General features: G+C 51.3%; 8 protein-coding genes across 8 annotated transcripts; 4 read left to right on the top strand and 4 right to left on the bottom strand.

Annotated features, from left to right (window-relative positions):
• Positions 1–3,309: 3,309 nt before the first annotated feature.
• On the bottom strand, positions 3,310–3,564 carry LAJ45_04178 (uncharacterized protein; the record flags this gene model as incomplete). Its single annotated transcript, XM_046113759.1, has 1 exon — positions 3,310–3,564. One exon carries the CDS (start codon positions 3,562–3,564, stop codon positions 3,310–3,312), a length of 255 nt encoding a protein of 84 aa, XP_045972861.1.
• A 356-nt stretch (positions 3,565–3,920) lies between these two features.
• Positions 3,921–4,484, top strand: LAJ45_04177 (uncharacterized protein; the record flags this gene model as incomplete). The annotated part of the gene is made up of 1 exon (XM_046113758.1): positions 3,921–4,484. One exon carries the CDS (start codon positions 3,921–3,923, stop codon positions 4,482–4,484), a length of 564 nt encoding a protein of 187 aa, XP_045972860.1.
• Positions 4,485–5,893: 1,409 nt separating this feature from the next.
• Positions 5,894–6,410, top strand: LAJ45_04176 (uncharacterized protein; the record flags this gene model as incomplete). Its single annotated transcript, XM_046113757.1, has 2 exons — positions 5,894–6,115; positions 6,216–6,410. 2 exons carry the CDS (start codon positions 5,894–5,896, stop codon positions 6,408–6,410), a joined length of 417 nt encoding a protein of 138 aa, XP_045972859.1.
• Positions 6,411–14,988: 8,578 nt separating this feature from the next.
• Positions 14,989–16,025, bottom strand: LAJ45_04175 (uncharacterized protein; the record flags this gene model as incomplete). Its single annotated transcript, XM_046113756.1, has 3 exons — positions 14,989–15,201; positions 15,258–15,790; positions 15,857–16,025. The coding sequence occupies 3 exons, from the start codon at positions 16,023–16,025 to the stop codon at positions 14,989–14,991; spliced, it is 915 nt and encodes a 304-aa protein (XP_045972858.1).
• An 11-nt stretch (positions 16,026–16,036) lies between these two features.
• On the bottom strand, positions 16,037–17,998 carry LAJ45_04174 (uncharacterized protein; the record flags this gene model as incomplete). Its single annotated transcript, XM_046113755.1, has 1 exon — positions 16,037–17,998. The coding sequence occupies one exon, from the start codon at positions 17,996–17,998 to the stop codon at positions 16,037–16,039; it is 1,962 nt and encodes a 653-aa protein (XP_045972857.1).
• A 502-nt stretch (positions 17,999–18,500) lies between these two features.
• On the top strand, positions 18,501–21,318 carry LAJ45_04173 (uncharacterized protein; the record flags this gene model as incomplete). The annotated part of the gene is made up of 4 exons (XM_046113754.1): positions 18,501–18,510; positions 18,823–19,078; positions 19,183–19,529; positions 19,586–21,318. The coding sequence occupies 4 exons, from the start codon at positions 18,501–18,503 to the stop codon at positions 21,316–21,318; spliced, it is 2,346 nt and encodes a 781-aa protein (XP_045972856.1).
• Positions 21,319–22,464: 1,146 nt separating this feature from the next.
• LAJ45_04172 (uncharacterized protein) lies at positions 22,465–22,845 on the bottom strand (the record flags this gene model as incomplete). The annotated part of the gene is made up of 1 exon (XM_046113753.1): positions 22,465–22,845. One exon carries the CDS (start codon positions 22,843–22,845, stop codon positions 22,465–22,467), a length of 381 nt encoding a protein of 126 aa, XP_045972855.1.
• An 89-nt stretch (positions 22,846–22,934) lies between these two features.
• On the top strand, positions 22,935–24,253 carry LAJ45_04171 (uncharacterized protein; the record flags this gene model as incomplete). The annotated part of the gene is made up of 2 exons (XM_046113752.1): positions 22,935–23,602; positions 23,668–24,253. The coding sequence occupies 2 exons, from the start codon at positions 22,935–22,937 to the stop codon at positions 24,251–24,253; spliced, it is 1,254 nt and encodes a 417-aa protein (XP_045972854.1).
• Between the last annotated feature and the right edge of the window lie 193 nt (positions 24,254–24,446).

Raw genomic sequence — 24,446 nt, 5'->3', positions numbered from 1 at the left:
TTTACCAGAATCTGTAGTTTCTAGGCTTCTGGATGAACCGCCAAATCTTGACTACCAAACAAAAGAGAATAAAAGAATGCACGCATGATCATATGTATCTACCCCTTCAAGATAACTTTACCAAACATAGGAAATGAAAATGAAAGGCATGCGCACTCGCTAGTATAATAACTCTGGGTTTCGCCTACAATTCCCAGAACGCATATTGTGGATATTACTATGGTCATTTAAGATTGCACTCCAGATCCCCAGATCTTCGCTCGATCTCGAGTGCAGGCCTTGGGGCATAGGACGTAGTAGGGCGAGAATTGCAGCTCTGTGTGGATGCAATATACATGAGGATGAAGTAAATGTAGAAGATATCGTTGTCATCCTTTGTTGGTGTTAAGGGCGCATGGCTGGTGGCAGTAGTAGGTAAAGGCTGGATCATTGTCAGATTTGAGGATAGGGTACAATAAGGTATAAGAAACATACGAGCAAATCTTGCTTTGATTTTTTCCAGTGCTTGTATCCCATAAATGCAAGAGTGAGAATTGCGACTAAAACACTGGCAATGCTGGTGACAATAGTGATCGTTTCAACACTATTGCTTCGAATTCGCTCTTGGTATTGTGGGTCGGGAGCCCCACTTGCAGTAGTAAGAGAAAAAATAAAGATAGTTGAAATGGGGGTTTTGCTGAAAGTCGGGTTCATTGTTGAAGATAGTTTCATGAATGTACTGGCCGTGTGGGAACTTGGGGCCCAGAAGGCGAATATATATTACATTCAACGTAGCAACCGATCGTACGGTGGTTGATGATTGAGGTGAGTGAAACTAGAATGACGTTGATTAATTGAACTCCCCCGCCAGCCCACCCTAAAAGCCATTTCATAAAGTTATGTAACTTTTTTTTCTGTAGGGCTAGAGACAAGCCAAGGGCACCCGAAGCACCATGCAGGGAAGAGTGTACATTGACGGCGTATAGCTACTGTGTCCGGCGCGTGCCCGGAGCCTAACATCTACACCTGAGTTTTATATTTTCAAGGAAAAGCACTAATTCATATATCTGGGGTCAGGCGGAATTCATAAGAAAATAGTTTCTGTTTGAATTATATTATTTGAGTTGTGGTGAAAAGCCCTAGGGATTAATTTTACAGCTTCTATTATATGGTAGAGCGCCTATACGTGGGCTTCGGATTATAACCCGTTGGCACTGCCCCCGGCCTCGCAAAGGCTCTAGCTATTTACTTTTATTGTTTACGTGGGATCAATTGTTGATATATTCCTTCGTTCGTGATCGTGCCCGTTTTACACTCGGGGGATAAACGTAAAATTAACCGCATTTGGTCTGTAACGCTGCCAAAAGATAAAGCTTAGGCAAAGAAAGGTTTGTATAATGACACAAAAAAAAAGTTGTGGGGTTAGTTTAGACTATGCTGGGCACGAACCAAGGGATAGTATAATTGATTTTTTACCGAAAACCATACCCAAGCGTATTTACCGTCAATTTTAGCTGACAGTTAACGCTAGGCAACTCTCCAAAGAAGTACCTATAGCTATATAGCTAGGTGTTAGTCTTATCATGTGGGATTTTTGTTAAGCTGCGAGAGATTTTTCACATTCTAATATATTATAATTCTGCCCACGTGGCTAACACTAGGGGGCTCCGGAGAGATGTCAAGTACTACCAGAAATGACATTGAGTAATGGTTTATTAATGAATTTACTGCTTATGGGTCACGTATAGTAACCTTCTACATAAAAATAAAGCCCATCGAGTTTATTCCCATGCTGGACCGTCGGCCGTTGTCAATCAATATGTATCATTCAATGTTACGGCAAACATTCGAATCATAGAAGAGAAATGGGATATGGATGGGGTGGATTAAGAGACAAAGATTAACGTTTTCATTTGTTTTGTTTTCTTTTAGTCAGCTTATTTATGAGAGGTGTCGGAGGAAGATGGGAGGTTCAGGGGTCTTGTGTGATATTGCCATAACCGTAGGGTTGCATGCAATTAATTAATGAATTAAACAAACAAACAAACAAAAACATTCGAATCATGGAATATCGCTCGTAGGGCTGCTTTCACGTATGTCTTTTTTTCTTCTTGTTTAATTCATTAATTGTACTTTCACATATGTCGAACAGGTATGTAGGACGAGATAGTTAGGTGGCTCGGTTTTAATACCAACAAATAGTCTAACTAACAATTACTTAGTTAATCACGTCCCAGTTGTCAGCAGCTAGGTTCGCATAGCTCGCCGTACAAGTTTAAAACCCCTTGAAAAGCTAAGTGTCTAACAAGGTGACCGCTATCCCGTTGTCTACTTCGCTATTATAAAACCTATTAGAAATGATATTTCAATACATATCAAGTAGGGGGCGCACGTTACATAGTCAAGCTAGCATGTAAAGCATAGAAGTAAATTAGAAGGTTGAAGTATTAAATACTCCGCATATACTCTTTTTGTTTTAAAACCGCGAGTATTAATTTTAGGCTCCCGAGCCTAGGATTGATTGATGACCAATTGATATTCCAAGCCTAGGGGATATTTATATGGGCTAGTGCGGCCGATAATACATGTACTCAATTAAGCAAACAAATCTCTTACATCTCGGCCTAGCTTTACCCTCCCATTTCCAAACCCAAAAGGAACAGCTAAGGAGCGAAATAAACGATGACTTTATAGACAACTTCTTTGTATAGATAGCCTAAATGCCTTCACGGTCACGATAAAGGGGCCGGAGCCGGGTGGGGGTAGCCATCGCGACGTTATATAACAATATTAATTGTATTAATTAACCATACACGTAACGACGTCTGGTAGGAGTTAGGTGTATTGAGGGCTGCATAACTGTCAAGTTCTAGACCGGACAGATCTCGGTAGTGTAGTGATAGTAGGTGAGGTACGCCGACTCAGCTCGTAGGTATTAGTACTGCGAGGGTCCTAGGGTTCAATCCCGGCCATGGTTTTTTTTGGCAATAAATGCCAAGATCCAACTATTTAGTAGTCCACAGGGGTTTAGTACTAACTAGCGTACTAGGCCCAAAGCGTAATGAATTATTAACGCAAGCTACATCATAGGGAACCCGCTGGTAAAGTAACAACCGAGGGCGGCCGTGGTGTTTACAATAAGCGCCGTTCCGCCAATTCGTAAAGGGTGCACCTTACAGTTTTCCCATGTGGTAATTTTCCCATGTAGTTTTGTCACTGTACCTCTACCCGTGCGTCTGCGAAACCAGTGCACGTACAGTCATCAAGCTACAGTAAACCAGTCAAGACAGATGTCTCATCGATTATACTAACAATAACTATCAGCAGACATCAATCCCACTTCCTCTCACTCGCCGAATTGACCGAACCGGTACCAGCAGCCTCAACCTCAACGTCAACCTCGGCCAGATAAAGAAAACTTAGTGTCTCGGTCCCCACAAGTTTATTCCGCAGCAACAGCAACCCTAACCTCTCATTTGATTTGACGTCACGGCCGGCAAGGGCCTGATCCGAAGCTGCCCTGTCCTGTCGATCAAGGAGAAGGGCAAAAGCTTTGTTCTGAGCAGGGAAAAGCGAAGGGAACATTGTAGAGCTGCACATGCACAGGGGTTGCTGTTAGCCAATCTTGGCGGGTTGACATCACCAATTAATGGCGGTTCGCGAATACTGACGTCACACATACGCATCACGGCAACGGTGCTAGTGCTCTCACGATCTCTACCAAGTACCTACTCTGCGAACCAACAAACCAAGTAATGAAAACGGTCGAGAGGGTGGTGGGAATTAATTATAAAATGCCCAATATTCCCCCGTAATTATCACCCTTTCTATTCTACACTGAATACACACAAACCCTCACACGCATACAAAAACACTCTATCACACACACATATATATTACCACCTCAAAATCTTAAACCAAAACCACATAAATATCACAAAATGTCTTCAATCCTCCGCACCACCGCCCTCCGCGCCAGCACAATCCTCACCCGCACTGCCCCTGCCGCGGCCGCCCGTCCCATCAGCACCTCCCCCGCCCTACACAAGACCGTCACCGAGACCGTCAAGGACGCCGTCAAAGCCGTTGACCAGACAGCCGCCAACGTAGCCGTCAAGGGCCTCGAAACCGCCGAGAGCGTCACCGAGCAGACCAAGAAGACACTCGGCTCCACCACCGGCACAGCGAGCGAGCAGGCATCACAGGTAGCTGGAAAGACGAAGGAAGTTGGAGGCGATGCCGCTGGAACTGCACAGGAGTACGCTGGGAAGGCGGCGGGAACCGCGAAGCAGTATGCTGGAAAGGCAGCGGGGACAGCGCAGGAGTATGCTGGAGAGGCCACGGGGAAAGCACAGGAGATGACGGGAAGCGCGAAGGGGACGGCGAGCGAGTATAGTGGGAGTGCCAAGGGGACAAAGGAGGAAGTTAAGGGGACTGTGAAGGGGAAGGCCAATGAGGTTGCGGGAAAGGCAAAGGGGGCGATGAATGAGGCGACTAAGCCATAGAGCTAGAGAGCTGTTTTTCAATTAGTTTCTTTTTAGTTTTTCTTGGGGGTTTTCTGGGATTTCTGACTGCATTCATTGTTCTGTAGCATAGTATCTATATCAAGCATTGATTTTTTGTGCGACTTTTTGTAGTCAATGATTGATTGGCGTGAAGTTCCACTGCAGCTTTCGATATTTAAAACTCGCCATTGGTTACAATCATGAATGATCACACAGCCATGTGGTCATGAGGGACTATTCGTCTGAATTAATTTAAAAGCTCTAAGATACGAATAACCCCGCTCATGGGAGCCGTGGTACAGAGCCCAGATTGAAGGAGCGACCGAGATGATATGAGGCCGGATACGTTGCAAGTCACTTCTTTGAAGGATTATGCAGAACGGATGATGGACTATGAGACGTGTTCTGTGATATGACCTATGTAGTCAAGCTGTGCGACCCATACCAGACATCTTTAAGTATAATTTCATAGGCTAATGGTGACCGAGTTTGTGAATTCGAAGTCCCGATTGGTCTCAGGATTGCCGCACCGGCCAGACTGCCTCACTCCCAGGCTCTAGAGATCTTATCCACCGGCCAGACATCTTGAACCCCAGGCTCTAGCGGATCTATCGCAGCTTATAACGTATAGGGCTCTGAAATAATTGCCGGACCTATCCCGTCCAGTGTTGGTTGCGAGGCCAAATCTCAATCAGGTATATATATCGGACAAAAACGCGCCGTAACAGTACACAGCATAAACACCTTAAAATCTAACAGCTTGAACCCACGTAATGGTTGCAACGTGTTGTAAGCTCTGTCGTAGCTGTCCAAACCTCCCAAAATCACACTACATCTAGGACAGGATTGGGTTTGGCTTACTCCTCAGCGTTTATCGTGATATGGCAATTGCAACTATACCTCTCTGTTATCTTGGGAATCTGTTGTAGAAATCCATGAGTCTAAGGATGTCCAAGTAAAACTAATAATTAACCATATTATACGCCCCGTTTTGTTGGTTTCTCCTTATAGTGGTGCAACCTTCATTCAAGATGACTCTTGACTTCGGATCACCAAAATACAACCGGATCTTAGAACTGTCGACGTCAATTCCGCAATTATTGGTGTGGCCTCTCGTCTAGACCGGTGTGCTTCGGGCGGAGGAGTACGTGAGAAGACACCTGACTGCGGAGGCTGCGCGTACGTTGGGAGGTATCTTCTCAAGATACAGCGTTTCCTCTACCCAGGATGCAGAGAGGACGTCCAGCACACACGACAGTACTCGAGGTCAATGTCCACCTATACACTTGTACTGTATGCTCGTCCCACAAGGAAAAGAAAACTTCTGTAATACTTCAGTTAATGTATATTACACCCTGATCCGCAATGGTCTCCGGTCGGTCCTTTATCCTCAAGTCGCAAGATCAATGATGAACCCGCCTCTCACCACAACACCCCTATCAGCGACCTTCGCTTTTGCCCATGCTGCAACCGGAACTCCCGACCAGCGATATGTGCTTCATACACCGCGTATTCAAGAGCGGAATAATAACGTCGAGACGATAACTATGGTCACCGGCATTAGTAGTGTCTTGATCGCGATTCTCGCCCTGATATTCATGGGATACAAGTACTGGCGAAAGAAGCGAGATGTGAGCCTTATATGTCCCCTTATACTCTGCCTACCTATACCCTATTCCCTTATGCCCTATGCCCTATGCCATAGCTATTATTTCAACTAACACTTACTAGCCACTGCCTACCACTGCCACTGACCATGCGTGTTCATGTCTGCGCCTACCGACGATGGATACCAACGATCTCTTCTACTTCTATCTCATCCTCATGTATCTTGCATCCGCACCGAGACACAACCCTCGTCCCGCGTCCCAGACGCCCCCAAGGCCCGAGTTCGAGATTGGGCGGAGATCTAGAGCACGGGCTTAAACTATCTATCCAGGATGTGCATTTTGGGAATTGTAACTTGAACTATTGAATTACATGTAAGTATTAATATGTCCCGGGCTGCACGTCCCACCACTTACTACCTGCAGCTGCACCCGAATTTAAGAAATTTCTGACCGTAATAGATTAAAGCAGCTGGAGCAAGCGCCTCCCATTTTCATTTCTTGTGCTGGTGCATAAACCACGGCCCTCGCAAACCAAAACCACACTAGAAAGGGCCAAAATTTAGTAGTTGTGCCGCCCTTCCCAAACGGCCTAGAACCCACCATTTTGAATGTCCGTAGGACTACAATTTGACTTCCGAAACTCTTGGGCATTTGATTGCTAGAAACCCTAGGCGCAAGAAAAGGCCCCATTGGTTCAATCGAATGGGAGAGGGGCATGAGGGAGTGGAAGGAGTGGGGGAAGCGGGCGGGGGGCGAAGGCTCCTATTAATTGGCTACTTGATTAATACGAACGGTCTAAATTGCATTTATAAAGCTCATAAAAAAATACATATATATCCGGAAGTAGCTTGCGGTCGTGAGTGGGAATGTCTAGTAACTTGTCTAATCAGTCAAACATAACTCAACGATTAAGAGGATCACCTGGCAATCTTGTATTCTAAAGAACTATCGTTGAATTAATGGTAGGGAAATCTATTCTATAGATGGGCCCCTAATAAGCTTATACCCGTATATATAACACTTAGTATAATCGGCGGTACAAACTTTCGCCATACTAGCTACTTCAAATAAATATCTTCTAGGCTTGAAATGTGAATCATTTAGCTGTTATAATATAAAAGCGATGCCGACTGGAATTTCGGTCGCGCGGGGATACATCTAGATACATATACTCTACAATGCACGTGGCACAAGGCATACCAGCTGTTTCTACTCCACATGCACGTGACCTAAACTCCAGTGGGCATCGCTACAGTCGATCGTTAACGCCGCTAGCTTGGCGAATACGTTTTACCAGTTGATTAACGAACAGTTATACAGGGGACTTTGGGCCGGCCAATAGAAGTTAAGGGGGGGGGGGGGGGGGCTGAGGGGTCTCGCAGCTTGATTCAGATTTCCTGTCAAGTGGCATTGTTCGTAAACTAGGCAGCGATCACGTGAAAGGTATTCGAGTGATTTGCCATGATTTGACAATTGAGCGTTTGCATGACATTGAATAACATTGATTGATAATTCAGTATATATGTCATTGAATTTTGATAGGCTTTATACTCGCGCATTAACTAAATCATTCTATGAAGCGTTTCTACCAGGAATTCTCAGGCCTAGGATTTCATTAATGCGTGAGTACATGTATTTATGTTATAACATACGTGTATATGTATACTATACGTGACCAGTGCCAGTAAATTCGCCAGCTAGCCAGTCAACTATTGGAGTGTATTTACCAAGTCTTATCTCTGACATTTGGCACTTCCCCTCCGCAGTGAGTTAGCCGCATGTCCCTATATATAGGAAGGGGTGATTGGAGAAATTCTAAAGTCAGTTGAACAATTTCTCGCACCACCTGTGACGTAAGGCGACGGGATATAAAGGCGCAAGCCGTGATAACAGAATGATGGTTACTGTGGCGTTTGGTAAGTGTAACACTTGGCACCCTTTCGACGTATTTTACAGCCTGGAAATGCGACCCCATCCAAGATTGAAACCTGCAGATACCACTTTGCGGGGTGGCGGAGTGTCAACTGTAAGATGACGGTTAGTAAATACATGTACTCTCTAATATGTGCATGTATTTTTGGTGAAATATAATCAGTAAAAGAGTTAATTATATTATCCTTCGGTCGTTTGCTTTCAAAATAGTAGAATTTTAAAGTTGTAATTCATGTAGCCTTCATTCTGCGAACCTATTTAGTATCGATATATCCTAGCTTATATAGAGCAATCTGTTCCCTCAGCGTTTATAGCATAAATGAATGGATGGATGATCACAATTCATATTGTTCTCTTGCATAAATCACAACTGTTTGTAATATATCAACTAATGCCACGTACACACGGCAGGTGGATAGAGCCTTTACGAAAAACAGCCAGATCTACATACTCTGGTAAGCCAGTCGGCCGGCGCCGATTCTTAAATTAGCCAATCAGATCATCCGGATCTAGCTGGAGTCTTTTGACTTTGCGTAAAGGCTCTAATTTACTCTAGTTCAATTGATGCGTTATCTGCAGTGGTATGTACATACCAGTCTCGGTCGAGCATGTAGCTGTCTACTACGCGTATACGCTCATGGCACAGCCCCTCTTCTCCAGTGCGTGCGCAGTATTTTCATGCGCACTGGCTTACCTATAGGGCCGCATTTCAGGAGCGCACTGCGCAAGTCAATCATCAGCCGAAACCCATGATGCCGCCCCCCGTCGCAAAGCCTACTCCAGCGACTTTTACTTTTGTCCATTCTACAACTGGAGCTCCCGATCAGCGATATATGTTTTATAAAGAGCGTAATAATAGTGTTGAAACGATCACTATTATTACCAGTATAATCAGTGTAGCAGTCACAATTCTCACCCTTATATTCATGGGATACAAGCACTGGAAAAAAACAAAGCGAGATGTAAACCCAGTATGTTTCTTATACCTTATGTCTATGCCCTAGTTATTATTCCACTCAACAGTTACCTAGCCATTGCCCACCACTGCTACCGGCACGGACAATGCGAACCCACGCCCACAACCACCGACAATCGATGTCAATGATATTTTATACCTTTATTTTGTCCTTATGTTTATTACCTCGGCGCCGAGACGCAATTCTACCCCCATTCCTTATCCTCCAAGGCGTGCATTCGAGATTGGGCGGAGATCTACTGCGCGATCTTAAATTACATGTAGTATGGTATCTAGGATGTGTGTTTTTGAATTGTAAGTTCAATTATTGTGCCTGTATTCAAATGATTAACTGGCCGTAATAGGTTGAATTGGCGACCTGAGCGAGCGGCGTTCACTCCTATCCCCTACGTTTGGTACGATTATATATAGGTAACCGGTGATCCTGAACCTCGAATTTGTATGTGGTCTTGGCAACGTTTGTATTGTTTCATGCTGCAGGTGAAGGTTAGAAAAGTGGCCAATTTGACCAATTTGGTGCGTTTTAACGCAAAGACGGTGATTTATGTCTAAGAACTACATGTATACAGCTATCTTAATAGGGTCGATTATCCCTTAAACCGTCAGGCCGAATTTCAATGCCAGCTACTAGCCTTAAATAGTAGGTATTCTCAGTTCAACGCGGTATGTGTGCATGCTCACACGCTAGTGGAGATTCGAGGCTGTGCTCATAGCTTTCACTTACGGCGTTCACAAGATCATGATTACCAGCTACAGCTAGTAGCTGGCATTGGGATTTGGCCTGACGGTTTAAGGGATAGGCGTGCATTCGTTTTTGAAGCGATGTGGGATAAATTATCGAAAGAGGTGTTAAAAAAGTTTCAACGGTTGTGTTTAAAACCTGTAAGTTAAGCTGGGGAAATCGCGAGCTCATAATTGGGCCTAGCTAGAGAAATATTTCTCAGATGCATGCAGACTGCGGGGCCTGGTCCCGGTAAGCCGTGTATGTGTGCTCGCGGCACAGGGAAACGGTCGAGACAAGCTTGGGATTTCGAGGTCCATATGTATATATGTACTTACGTACATAACTTTAGACCATAGTCTTCTAGAATAACCAAAAACAGTTTATTGTACTACGCAGAGGGGTCCTGTAACTCAAGTCTCTAAATTCCAAATATCGCCATCCTTACTTGGCGGAACGGGCTTAAAATAGCTGCTTCGCTCATCAACGCCAAGATCTAACTGTCCCATAGTCTACTCACATACTAGTGCACAACACACCATACCGAAAGTGTTGGAATTGTGTTCTGAGCCTAGGAGCAAAGTCCTAATACTCATATGAGTGTCAGTATATATGTCAAGTTGTAGTCGTATATAGACTGTTCTAGGCACAATATTCTTGTATGGTGCGCACACTCATAAAGGTGATATGGTGGCATACGGAAGTGGAACAATTGTGGCTGCAATAGGGCCTCATGGGCCAATAAGAGGGCCCATTTCTAGGTATTCTGCTGCATCACTGCCACGGATCAGTCACGTTTGCTTTTCTAGGGGTATAAATGGGTATAATACTGTTCCACTTTGTTCAGTCTTGGCGCACTTTACATACAAAAATACACAATTTCAACCTCTGATAACTTTACAACCCAAACAGATATCAAAAATCTGCAATGATAGAACTAAACTTCATCACTAGGACTAGAGTTCTATCATTACACTTTTCTTCTAACACTTTTCGTTGCAAAGTTATCAGCCATTGACATTTCGTCACGATCCGACACCTTTAAGCGTGGGCGCACCATATAAATAAGGGCTTGATATGCCCCCTGTATTATAGTTAAGCAAGTCAATTGAGAAAGTCACAGTCTTCCGCATTTATTATTATTTATTATTCTCTATTACTATTCACTTCCAACAAAAAGGCCACAAATTAGGACGAGTGATATCCAATGACGCCGCATACACCTACCATCGATCCTACAAGTAGCTACAACATGTACTTCTGGAAGATGATTTTATTAGATAGATTTTCTATATATTAAATTTTAAATTTTGTCGGCGTTCTGGAGTGAAACAGGAGTTCGTACTTAGGCTCTGTTCGGACGGACGTCAATACCATGGTATTCACCCAACAATACCCCAGCTCCGGTTTTATCTCAAAGCATAATACCATGCAACCGAATTTACCACAGTATGGAATACCACGTCCGTCCGAACAGAGACTTAGATTTTTTTCTATCCTACATGATTCTCGGAAGACAAAATCTCAAGCTCTGACGACAGAAACAAAAACTTGATGGACACGTATATATGATAGGTGGTTGATGAGACAGAAGGAGACTCGGAAGAGTCCAAGTCTAGCTACAACGTGAGCCGCTTAGTCGTGACCTGCAATCCTATCTAGAGTAATAACCTTCTTAAATGCACTGCCACGCTCTGTGTTCGCCATTGTGTCACGGGCTCTCAGCAATGGCCATTGGTGGTCGTTTTGAGGCCCTGCAGCAGCGCAGGGCAGTGCTACCTCACACTAGTGCCGCATGGAAAATGAGCCGCATCTAGCACCCCCAACTTTCAGTTAACCAAAACTAAAAGCCTCCCCCTCGTTCTTACAGTCAGTTATTAGCTGTTTATCAAGAGTAAATCTACCACACCACATTCCTATAACTACAATACGCATTGTATTATTATATTAGAACTAGTGCTCCCTACCAATGGATCCCACCCACACCACACCAGCTGTAACTCTCAATAGAGAGTATTTATTAAGTGTCAAATCCAAAAATTGACACTTTAAAAATGACAGTTTCGGAAGACAAAATTGACAGTTCCCCTCAGTAACCAAATTAACCACACCAGGAAGGTATGATAGGGGAAACTGGGTAGATAAATAATTCTTCACGCTTACTGTGAAATATGCAGGCGGGATATATACTGCACTCAGTAGAGTAAAAATCCCCAGGCATATCCTACATCCCCACCTTGGAAAATTGACGGTTTCGGCAACCACTTTTTAATGTGGCGAAGTGTGAATTGTCGGTTTTGACACTTGGTAAGTGCTCTCTAATGTCGTTAATGCGGCTGCCGAATTCACACTCCACAAACTTTATGCCCGAGCAGCTGCAGGGCAAGACATAACTGTCGACGTGCTCACCATTGCCACCAGTATTACCGGCACACTCGTCGGAGTAATTGGGATCCTCCAAGGATACAAGTTTTGGAAGCGCCGCCAGAAAAATGTTTGTCCCCTGATGCCCTATACCCTATGCCCTACATGCATTAACTGCTTAGTCATTAACGCAACTCCCTACCACCGCGCCAGATTTTTTGGCGAGGCGGAATGTCAATGATACAGCTTACGTCTTTATCGTTCTCATGTGTGTTGCGTCGAAGCCGGCCCACGCCGTTAGACCAACGGCCGAGGAGCTCGAGATGGAGCGGGGGTATGGTAGATACGCAAGGTCTTGAGATATCGCATCCGTGACATGTGTTCTGGCGTCAGCCACTAGCTGTGAGTTGGAGCCTTGGTTCTGTAGCTTTCACCGGGGCAGTATGTTTGTTTTTTGTAAGGGATAACTGGCTGATTTGATCGATTTTTGTAGGCTTATAGGATGGTTGATTGGTTGGTTGTTGTGGATCGAAGTTCCTTTTCGATGTATCATAGTGTGCGGCATGAGTTGACTATAATCGAGTACAAAACTCGAGTATTTGATTTGATTAGACTCGATTAGGGGTGACATTTCGAATCGTAATCATGATTAGTTTTTTTGCAATAAATCGATTAAGTCATATAGGCCATGAAATATGACCGGCAAATGATCATTTCCCCTCCTATGAACCTGGCGAATGTCAATTTTGGTAAGAAATTATGTCTTCAAGGCCGAAGATATAATCCTGTAATCAATCAGAATAATCGGATAGGTATGCGTTTATACCATCAATCAATCATGAGTATGATTTGATGGGTCTGGGAGGGTGAGTTGACTCGATTAGAGGCGAAAAACCTAATCGATTGTAATCATGCCTCACATTAATGTATCATAATCACAGATCGCCTATTTGGGGGGGGCGCGCTATTATAGAGGGATTACGGGGTCACTTAAGTACTTATAGAGCTACCAAGAAAGTTCTTTTTTTTGTTGAATACAACCATCATTTCATACTCGTACTCTTACAGCCAGCCAGCCTAGCCTTTCTTTTAACAAAGATAGGTTCTTCCAAACGAGTGATTTCTCATGAACCATACCTCCGTGACCATCAACTGTTATCCGTACATGTAGCCATCCCACACACACTCATCCTCTTGACCACCAACTAACAGACGGTACGCGGTATGGCGTAGGTAACGGTAGCCATGCGTTAAGGTAAGAGCTTGTGTAACAAGTGCCGGCGGCCAAGCGAGGACAGACCCACGTACAACGGACACAGTGGTCATAAACATTCGTACAGTCAACCCTTTCTTTCTTGCTTTCTTTCGCGAATTCGTCTCTTTAGATCTCTTCTAGCGTTATCATCGATCAATCATACACTTAAGCTAAGGTTCGAGCCATCTATCGTGACAGAGACCTGAACCCCCTGACATGACATGATTCACGTACATATGTATGTACGTAGGATCAAAAATCTACACTGAACCCCCCCCCCCCCGCGGGGGGCGTAGCCACCCCCCCTACGAATGGCAACCATGATAACTAAAACGGAACTAGCTACGTACCTAGCTAGGTAACAAGTTAACATCTCCTAAATTAACCCCTTACACTCGACTACCGCAGTAATTCGTCTCAGGGGACACTCACATTGACGTTGAAATTACTTGTTCTGGTCATATGTCTTGAAAACGTCCCCCCCTAATATCCCCTCATACGCGCTGTAAAAAGCATGTGTAACTGTCCGCTGAGAAGAATTATTGCGGTAGGAGTACAGAGATCGTCATAGACTGCAATCTGCATACGATTAATGAATTAAACAAACAAACGAAAAAAAAAAAAAAGACTACTCGTGATTTCATAGCGTTTGTAAACACAGCTAGCTGGGTCTGCATACACAAAATCTAGAGCCTCATGCGGGTATACAGACCCAGTTGTGCCCACAAACACTATGAAACTTCAGAGTGGCAATCCAAAATCATGAACCATCACTCGGTGCATCCCACACACACACACACACATACATGTACATATCTCGACTATCCTGAAATTAACAGCTAGCACATATACAACAAGAGGTCACCCGCGGCGCCCGACAACGGGGGGGGGGGGGGGTTCGCCACTGTGAGCGAGCGAGAGTGCATATATGAAGTCATACATACTATACTCTATAGCTCCGGTAAAGGGCCTGGTAGCTAAGATATCTTGAAAAAAACTGCGTATGGTGGGCGTCACGATATCGGGGTCGGTCTTGGCACATGTAAAAATCTCCATCAGGTAAACCATCACCTGTTTATGTGTTTTTGAGCTCACAGATGGCAGATCAACGCCCTTTTGGTAATAAACCGAGTGCTTCAAGTTTATGGTGATGGACAGGGGTATCTGTAGTGGATTTTGATCTGGCCTTAACAATCTGTATGGGTAAGTACATGTATTGACATGTCTCCCTACTAGTTCAAGTTACCAGACTCACCCAGCTTCAAAGTCTATCTCCTCAACCACAACGCAAGATAATTAAAAAATTAAAGGCCGTAGAAGATTATCCGCTTGATTCTCTCTCATTCTACGGCCTCGAATCAAAAATATATTGTGTTGTGGTTGAGGAGATAGATTTGACGTTCATGTACTTTTACCGGCCCCGATATCGTGACGCCCACCATACTGCACCCGCGGTGCAGTACGCTGCAGGGCTATGGTCGGGGTGCCATGCCCCCCCGGTCAGTGGTCTCTATTCAATATCTACAATACAACACAGAAAAGAGAAGAGAAGAAAAGGTTAAAAAAAAAACAAGTAAAAATACATCAAATAGCTTACAGGCCCTACTATATATATATACATCTATAAAATTCCAATTTCTACATATCTACTGTACAACTACACCGGCTCCTCCATCCTCCATCCCCCCCACCACCCCCTCCACCCCCTCGCCTCCACCGCTCTCAACCACCTCCGCCGCCTCCACCTCGCCCTCACCCCTCTCCACACCCCCCCTCCACCCCCTAACAACATACCTCTCCACCTCCTCCTCCCCCGGCCACCCCCCCGGCCACTCCCCCCCCTCCCTCCCTCCCGCATCCTCAACCCCAAACACAGCACACGCCCAACCACCCTCCTCCCCACCACACTCCCCACATCCACCCTCCCCCCACCCCTCAACCACCCCACCAACACCTCCAACCTCTCCCGTCGCCCCGCAAACCCCAGCATCCTCACATACGCATGTAGCGTCGCCGCCTCCGCCGCCACCAACGGCACCCCCCCACCCCCTCCCCCCTCCATCCCAATGCCAAAAGCACGCTCCACAACCCCCGCCGCAACATCAACGGGCTCGCCCCCGCCCCAGTCCACACCCCCCGGACAGCGCTCGGCCGCCACACACAGCAGGCGCAGCGTGTTGCTGTCTGCCTGGATGTGCCGCGCCGTCATGGACGTGTAGAGGCGCCAGACGAGCGCCAGTCGCGCCGCGGCGATGGTGGTGGTCGGGGGTGTGGTGCAGAGAGCGGAGAGGACGGCGTTCCAGGCGGGGGCGTGCCGCGGGGTGTGGGTTTGCAGGAGGCGGAGGGAGAGAGAGAGGCGTGGGGGGGTGGGGGTGCGTAGGAGGAGGGTTAGGTACGAGGTGAGGAGGTGTCGGTCGTCGCTGCGAGGGGCGGTGGTGGGTGGTGTGGCTGGATGGTGGGTGTTAATAACCCCTGAACTGGAAGAAGGAAAGGAAGGGGAAAGGGGGGGAATACTTTTCAGCAACCGCCGAAAGCGCTCAGCGCTCCACGTGGTAAGCAGGCGCTCACCCTCCTCCAGCGTCTCCGCCTCCCTCACCAAATACGCCAACAACCTCACCGACACCCCCGCCCTCCCACTGCCACCACCACACACCCTCCTCATCATCGCAAACAGCTCCTCCATCGTCGGCGCCTTCACCGGCACATACACCCTCTCCCCACCCCCGCCCTCCCCTCCAACCCCGCCACCTCCCTCGCATCACCAGGCAACACCCGCACCGCCCGCTCCCCCATCTCCCGCTCCACCACCCCCCACCGCTCCACAGCCCGCAGCGTCGCCGCCGTCGGCTCCGCCCGCGACGCGTCATGCCCCGCCTGTATCTCCTGCAGCCGCCGCTGGTGCCCCTCGCGCTGCCGCGCAACCTTGCGCGCCGCGCACACCTTGTAGAACAGCTCCTCCCACGCCGGCGGCGGGGGGACACCCACCGCGTCCAGGCAGTCGAGGAACACGCACCACGCCTCATCGAGCGTGCGCGTGGCGCGGACGCGGACGGCCCATATATTCCGCGGCTCCGGGCGGGCGCTGGCCCGCCCGGCGAGGTGGAATGTGCGTGTTTGGATGGTGGGTGTGGCGTCGGTGTCGGTGCCGGCGAGGACGAGGGCCTCCTTCTCCCAGCCGAGGTTGTGGTACCCGGCGGCGGTCATCTGTTGCAGGACTGTTGCTGCGCGGGAGAGGTGTGGCGGGGAGGAGGGGTGGCCGGGCGAGTGGCGGTGGCCGTCTTTGGGGACGGGGTAGGGGGGCCAGGTTGTGGAGAGGGAGTTGACGTGTTGCGCCTCGGGGGGGGTCTTGGGGTGCGAGAGCTGCACGGCGATGAGGGAGCGGTAGCCTTCGCGCGTGATGGGGATGTCGAGACTGGCCATCTTGCGCAGGAGCGTGAACTGCGACTGCTGCAGGAGGGGCATGCACTGGAAGGGGCGGTCGTGCGTGGGGAGGGAGAGGAGTGCCAGGAGGCGGTTGTACGTGCCTGTGAGGCGGGCGGAGCGTTTCGGCGCCCGGTCGGCGGAGGAGTGTAGGTTGGCCATGAGTTCAGCGACGTGCGGGATGGCCGGCGGCCACGAGCTGCGCGCGTGACGGAGCAGCCGGATCAGCAGGAGCAGCGGCGTCTTGGTGTCGCCCGAGTGCGGGAGCAGCGACAGCTGCACGTGCGGGAGCAGCTGGCGGAGTGTGTGCGCGCTGATGTGGCCGTGTGGGCGGCGGAGGTTGTGGAGGATTATGAACGGCGGGATGCGGAGCGAGCGCCGAGTGATGCCCTGTGCTTGATCCGTGTCCAAGGGGTTGAAGGAGGCGCAGTCGATAATAGCCCTGATTGCGCCCTTCAAGGTCTGTTCTCTGCTGTCGTTGTTGTCGTCGAGTCGCGCCCACACATCGAGCCGCACCACAGCCCGCCTCACATCCCCCGCCAGCAGTATCCACGCCCACACCACCACGTCTTCCGCCGTATACCCACGCTCGGCCAGATACCCCAATACCCGCCCACTGAACACCTTCTCCGCCTTCTCCGCCTCCACCCCCTCGCCCCCCGGAGGGAGCAGGTGGAAGTGGTACAAGTACTCATACGTGATGCTCTTCAGCGACACGCGGCCCTTGCGCTGCTGCTGCCGTGGTGTGCGCCGACGGACACGCACCCGGGAGAGCGGGTCGTGGAAGGATAGGTCCACTTTGCCGGGGCGGTGGCGGGCGGGGATGTCGTGGGCGCGGTCGAGGAGGTGGAGGAGTGCGAGGAGCGTTTTAGGGCGGTGGTGGTGGTAGGTCTCTGGGGTGGGTGTGGAGGGGGGTTTTCGGCGGCGGGGGAGGCATTGGTGCTCGGCGGTGGTGGGAGGGGTGTTTGTATTATAGTTGGTTGTAGATGTAGTAGTAGCAGTGGTGTCTATCAGGGTATCAATTGCAGAAGCAGCAGTAATAGCTGTGGTGTCTATCAGGGCATCAATTGCAGTAATAGCAGTGCCGTGTGCAGCAGTCCTAGTCCTAGATATCGATTCCCGCGGGCCCTGGCCGTGGCGGGCGAATGTGGACGTGAGGCGCACGAGTAGCGGGGCGCTGGGGGGCCGGCGGAGAATTGCTCGGCCGAGTGCGGAGCTGAAAATGGAGTGTGACATTCATTGAGTGGCGGGGGGAGGGTGGCGGGGGGGGGGGGTGGCGGGGGGGTGAAAATTGGTGGGTGGGTGGGGCAGGGGTGGTTTGGGGGGATTAGTCAGCGGTTTTAAGGTTCTGGGGGGGAATTGAGGATGGAGGTTTGCAGAGGAGATAGTTCTGAGGCAATTGCCACGGGCCCAGATCCAGATCTCAGATCCATCATCACCCTACCTACTCGGGCCAGCCATCATCTAATCTAATCCAATCTCATCAACCATCTAATCTAATCAGACCAGATCAATCGCCCCGCAGCACGAAACGGGGCGCGTCTCCACACACACACCCACACCAGCACGGTGAAACGTCCCCTCTCCGTGTTTCCCCTTCCCGCTGACCCAACTGTACCCTGCGTGTGCACTTACTTTGTTTTATCCCCCAAACGCCAACCACAGCTGGAACTACAACCCCGAGCACTTAGTGTACTGTCGAAAGAGAAAGAGACGGGTGTGTGCAGAAGTGTATTCAATGGCGGCAGGTATGAAGACTTTTTTTTTTTCTTGTCTTTTTTTGTAGTTTATGTGGCTATCTGGTGTGTTTTGCTGCCAACCACCTTTTTTATGTTTTCCTGCCCAGCCAGCCTCTTTTGTGTTGAAGCCCCCCACACACGTTGATTCTCTGTCTGCATTCAATCAAGCAATCAATCAGTCAAATCCTGGCTTGGCCATATTCTTGAACCCCCATCCACATCCGCATCCACATCCATCCATTCTCTCCAGAGAGAAAGAGACACCCCCTGCCCTGTTCAGTCAATCAATCAAGCAAGCAATCTAATCCGTGCCCTGTCCAGACTTGACAGCCACCACTGCTACTACCACCACTACCACAACTGCAACTCCCACGACCACGACCACGACCGCTGCCAACAACCCCCCCATGGTCAACGCCCCTACCACCACCACCGCCGAACCACCCACAGCATCGCAGAAACGGAAGCGCAGCACCAGCAGCAGCGCAGCAATGAAGGGCACCGACGACCCCGCGGGCGAGAAGCGGAAAATGGTCTGGGACCAGATCATGAAGGACCTTGCGGTGGTGCTTAAGGAGTGAGTTTTTTCCTTTCCCCCCCATCCCCCCCCCCCTTGCTTGCGAGTGGCTATACGCGTGGATTATTGGATTGGTATCTGATCTCGAAAACCCCCGACACTAGACACGACACTCACCCCTCCGTCCTCACCACTACAATCTCACCCCCCTCCTCCTCCTCCTCCGACACCACCGACGGCACCCCGCCCATCAAACGCGCCAAGCTCTCCCCGCACCCACCGAGCACCATCGCCTCGCGCCTTGCATCAGGAACCTACACCACGCCCGCCGCGCTCCTATCCGACATCGCCGCCATCTGCCACGCCCTCGACGCGCCCACCACCGCCCCTTCCACGACCTCGCGCACACCCTCATCACGCGCGAATGTGCCCGCCGCCCCGACCTCTTCACCAGCGCGCACCTCCCGCCAGCCACCACCGCCGCCGCGGCCCCCGACCGCGAGAAACTCGCGTTGATGGTCATGGCCCACCACGGGCCGCTCTTCTCGTCGCTGCAAAACGCAACAGAGGTCCCCATCCCATCCTCTGAGCGCCTCTCGCGCTCCCCATCGGCCTCCGAGTCCTCCCCCGCCGCCTCAACAGCGCCAACGTCAACCTGCGCGTCGCCAAAAACAGCGCCCACAAAAGTCGTGCGCGTCGTGGCGCCACTGAACGAGGCTGCGCTGCCCCCGCTGATTAGTACCGTCAAGGCGGCCTCGAACCCACTGAAGCGCGATGCGCCCGAGGACCCGAAGAAGGTGCCGACGCTGGGCGAGGCGTTCCCGCCCGTCCGCATCAGCTCGCTGGCGCCGCCAAAGGCGGGCGCGGCGGGTGTTGTGGGGTTGAAGTGGGGGGGTGTGATGGGGCCTGGTGGGGTTGCGGTCGTGAATGGCGCGAGCGCGCGTGCGGAGCCTGCGGGCGAGTGGCTGCTGTATCGGAACCATCCGCCGCGGACGGCAAAGTGGCGGGCGATGGCGCGTGGGGAGCCGGTGCGGCAGGGGATGGGGCTGCCGGCGGAGGTTGTGGCGGCGTATTCGAGCTTTGCGCCGGTGCGGGATGATGCCGGGGCGAAGGTGCCGGCGGGGGTTAGGGGACGGGTGTGGTGGGAGAGGATGGGGAGGGAGATGTATAGGGAGATGTTTGGGGCCCATCCGGGCGTGGGGCATATGTTTAGGGAGAAGGAGGAGGAGGAGGAGGGGAAGAGGCAGGAGGCGGGGGATGTGGTGATGAGTGAGGCTGTGGTGGGCGACGGCGAAGACGAGGAGGAGATGTTTAGGAAGGCTGTGGAGAGCTTTGAGCCTGATCAGGATGTCCCGGTTGATTTCCGGCTGCTGGAGGGCGCGGAGAAGGAGGGCGCGGCGGAGAAGAAGGAGGACGAGGAGGGCGGGGCCGTGGAGGTCGCGGGCGTCAATGCGGATGAGACACTCAAGGAGATCTCGAACCTCCTCAAGCGCCTGCAGAGCCACCAATACATCCGTCTCTCCACCGCGCCCACCCCTCCCGCCCCGCGCATCACAACCACAAACACCCCGTCCACCTCCACCTCCACCGCCACCGCCCCCGCACCCCCCTCTACAACAACCAGCGACACCCCCACAACCCCCACCCCCGAAGAGCTAACCCTCTACAACGACATCCACACCCGCCTCACCCACCTCATCTCCACCCTCCCCCCCCACGCAACCATAACCATAGACGGCACGCCCACCGCCCCACTCACCATCTCCGCCCTGCACCCACTCACCTCCGGAACACCAATCTACACCGGCACCCTCCCGTCCACACCCCCCGCGCCCCCCGCCGCCGCACTCGCAGCCCTAAACGCAGCAGTCGGCATGTCCCCCTCCTCCGCCTCCTCCCCGGCCCCCATCGCAATGATGTCCCGCACCGCCCCGCCGCCGCGTCTCCAGGGCGCGCCAAACGTACAGACGTACTACACGCCGCAGCAGTACCACGGCCACCAGTTGCCGGCCGCGACAATGCCGCACCACTATCCGAGCCCGTATGCGCCGCCGCCGCCGCGCGTGGTCAGTCCAGGGGTGAGTAGGGTGGGGCAGCCGATGTTTCATGCGCATAGTATGCCTGCTGCGACGGTGCCGGCGCCGGGGGCGAGGAGGGTGGGGGTGCCGCAGCCGATGGGGCTGGCGGCGATTGGGGCGGGGTATGGAGGGGGTGGGGGGTATGGGGTGCAGAGTGGAGGAGGAGGGGTGCAGGGGGGAGTGCAGGGGGAGTGCAGGGGCAGAGAGGCGTGGATGGGTTGAGGATGGGGGTGCAGCATACGCAGGCGAGTATGGAGAATGGAACGGTGCCCGGGGGGAGGTATGCGGGCAGGAGCAGGAGGTAGTTGGGTTGTGTTTTGTTGTGTGCTTTTTTTTTCTTTCTTTTTTCTCCGTTTTGAGAGAGAAGGGGGAATAGGGAATAAAAGTGGACGTGTGTGTGTGTGTCTGTGTGTGTTTGTGGTTTCGTCTCTCTTTTTTTTTCTTTTTTTCTTTCTGTGTAGGTTTTTTTTTTTTTTTTTTTTTTTTTTTCATTTCTTTTCTTGGTGCTTTCTTCTTTCTTGGTGTGCCTTTTTCCCTCCCTTTTTTTTTTTTTTTTTTTCCTTAGTACCTTTTTTTTACACTGTTGTCGTTATGTAGTTTGTTGCCTGTTACTTTTCCTACGCTACCACTATTCTGGTGATGTTGCTGCCGCCGTCATGGCACTACTGTTTCTACCGGTCGATCGATTAAAGGCTCTGTCTGTGTGTGTGTGTGTGTGTGTGTGTGTTTCAATTTCTATTCTACCTACTACGTACGTACCCAAGTACTGAGCTGGCCTGCCTGGCCTGAGTCTGGGGGCGAGTTTGGCGGATTGGGGTAGTGTCAGTTCTTACTTTTTGTTTTCGGCTGTGTTAATCCTGCGGTGGGGGGATCGATGGAGGGTTGGGGGGGGGGGGAAAAATGTTCATGAAGTTAGAGTAGTTGGGGGTTAATAAATAAAGTATCTATCTTGGTTCCGAGAAATGAAGAGTTATATGTGGTGTCGGTGGGTGGTTGTTACTTGATCCAGCAGACGTGGTTCATGAGTTGTGGCTCGGTGCGAGTTGGCAACACGAACCATGATCCATGATCCGCACCGTGGCTAATAGTCCATCATGGTGCATCACTCTGGAGACGAACCATGGCCCATGATCCTCCCTCTCTCTATTAGCCGCCCCACTGGCCACCCACAATGCCCCCAGATCCACCATCTCGCAGCGCCTACAATGGGCACGCTTATTATTACCTGTCCTACAAAATAACTAACATAATGTAATCGGCGACGCGGCGTCAATTAAGCCTCTACTTATCTCTATCTACAACCCAACATCCATACCTTCACAACCCTCTACCCATATCCCCCCCCCCTCCACACACCCCACCCCACCATCACCTCGGCCCACCCCCAAACCCCCTCCTCACCGCACCCCTCACCCACTCCTCCACCCCCGCACCCCCATACTCCCCCGCGGCCCTCACCAGCCCGCGCATCTCCTCCACGCTGACCAGCGCCCCCGCCGGCAGCCGCAGCAGATGGTCTTCGCGCTCGCTCGTGCCGAGGTTGTGCACGCGCTGCCAGCGCATGCGTTTTACGGCCTTGACGTAGGCCTGCAGCGCTGCGACGGAGGGCGAGGAGATGAGGAGTGCGCCTGGACGGCCTTGCAGGTAGAGGCCGCTGTAGAGGGTGGGGTGCGTGTGGGCTAGTGTGTGTAGGGTGGAGAGCTTGATGGGGGAGTAGAAGTGGTGGAAGGAGAGGAGTGTTAGGGGCATTGTGGGGTGGAGGGTTTTGGGTGGTGATGGTGTTGGGGATTTGATGTTTGATATTTGATATTTGATATGCAGTGTGAGGTCATTTCTGTATGCAGTTATCGTTATCGGTTGCCATCCCACAAACGCGTCTCCCAACATTCCATCTTCAATCCTCACTCCAGGTCAACCAACGCCATCAACAAACACACACACCCGACTATGGCACCCACAATTATGGCACCCAGACGCTCCCTCGCCGCCCCCTCCGCCCCTCCTCCTCCTCCTCCGCCATCACCGTGACCCCTCTCCCTGCCTACGAGCCCCCCTTCACCCCCATCACCACCAGAGCCCTCCAAACGCTCACCACCCTCGCCGAGAACAACGGCCGCCCCACCCCCATCGACAAGCTCTGCCACACCACCTCCCAAGCCCTCAGCAAGCTCAGCGAGATCGCAGCCGACCTCGCAGACCACGTTCCCGCCGCCGACGCCGACGCCGACGTCGACAGCGACACGGAGGAGCGGCAGGCGCTGCTCGACGAGCTCGAGGCCCAGGCGCGCGCGCTGGTCGACCAGGCGAAAGTTGCGAATGATCTGAAGGAGGTGCTGAATCTCGCTGTGAGGGATGCCCGGGATGGGAGGGAGGAGGCCAGGAGGGGCGCTGAGGCGGCGGGGTTGGATGCGGTGGTGGCGGGGGAGGATGAGGGGGTGGCGGGCGGGTTTAGGAAGAGGATGGCCGAGAGGAGTGTCCATTATGATGGGCTTAGCATGAGGGCAAAGTATATCCCCCCCCCCCCCCCTCCCCTCCGGGACAGAGGTACAGTAGCTGACATTAACACCGCAGATACGGCAACGTCGCCGACTACGTCCAGTTCCGACGCATGGTCTGGGCCTCACAGCGCGGCGACGCAAACATGCCCAAAGTCTCCACCTGGTTCCGGAATCTCGACGGCAGCGCTGGTGGGCGTCGCAGGTCATCGCACGCCCCCGACTCGGACGACGACGACTCCGACATCGAGATCGCGCAGGAGCGGCAATCGTACCAGTGCCCGCTGACGCTGCGGACGTTTGTCGAGCCGTACACGTCGACGGTGTGCCCGCACTCGTTTGAGAAGGACGCCATCCAGGACTACATCTGCAAGGGGTCGAGGCAGGGCGTCAGCTGCCCCGTGCCCGGGTGCTCAAAGAAGCTGACGCTGGGGACGGTGAAGCTGGATGCGCTGCTGCAGAGGAAGGTTCGGGGTGCGGCGGCGAGGGCGAGGGATCGGGCGGAGGAGCATGAGGATGGGGAGGAGGATAGTGAGGATGGGGATATGGTGGATGCGGATGCGGATGAGGGGGTGGCGGTGAAGAATGAGAGGAGAGGTGCGATGAGGAGACGGGGGAGGGGTAAGGTGGTGGCGCTTAGTGATGAGGAAGATGAGGATTAGGTGGGAGGGGTCTAATGTCTTTTTTTCCACTCGTAGTCTTTAGGGAAATAGGGAAATAGGGAATAAAAGAGGATGGCTATCCTCACATCATTGGGTGTCTAGTCTTTTCGCTTTTAAAAGATGGTGGAGCGGCTTCATGAAATATCACTCGGTGATTATTAGCGGGGGTGTTTCCAAGACGGGTGCCCCGCCA

The sequence above is a fragment of the Morchella importuna genome, assembly GCF_003444635.1.
Source record: "Morchella importuna strain M04M26 chromosome Unknown Morimp01GS010, whole genome shotgun sequence".
Lineage (NCBI taxonomy): Eukaryota > Fungi > Ascomycota > Pezizomycetes > Pezizales > Morchellaceae > Morchella > Morchella importuna.
The sequence above is the reverse complement of the archived record's forward strand: the minus strand, read 5'-3'. Positions and strand labels throughout refer to the sequence as shown.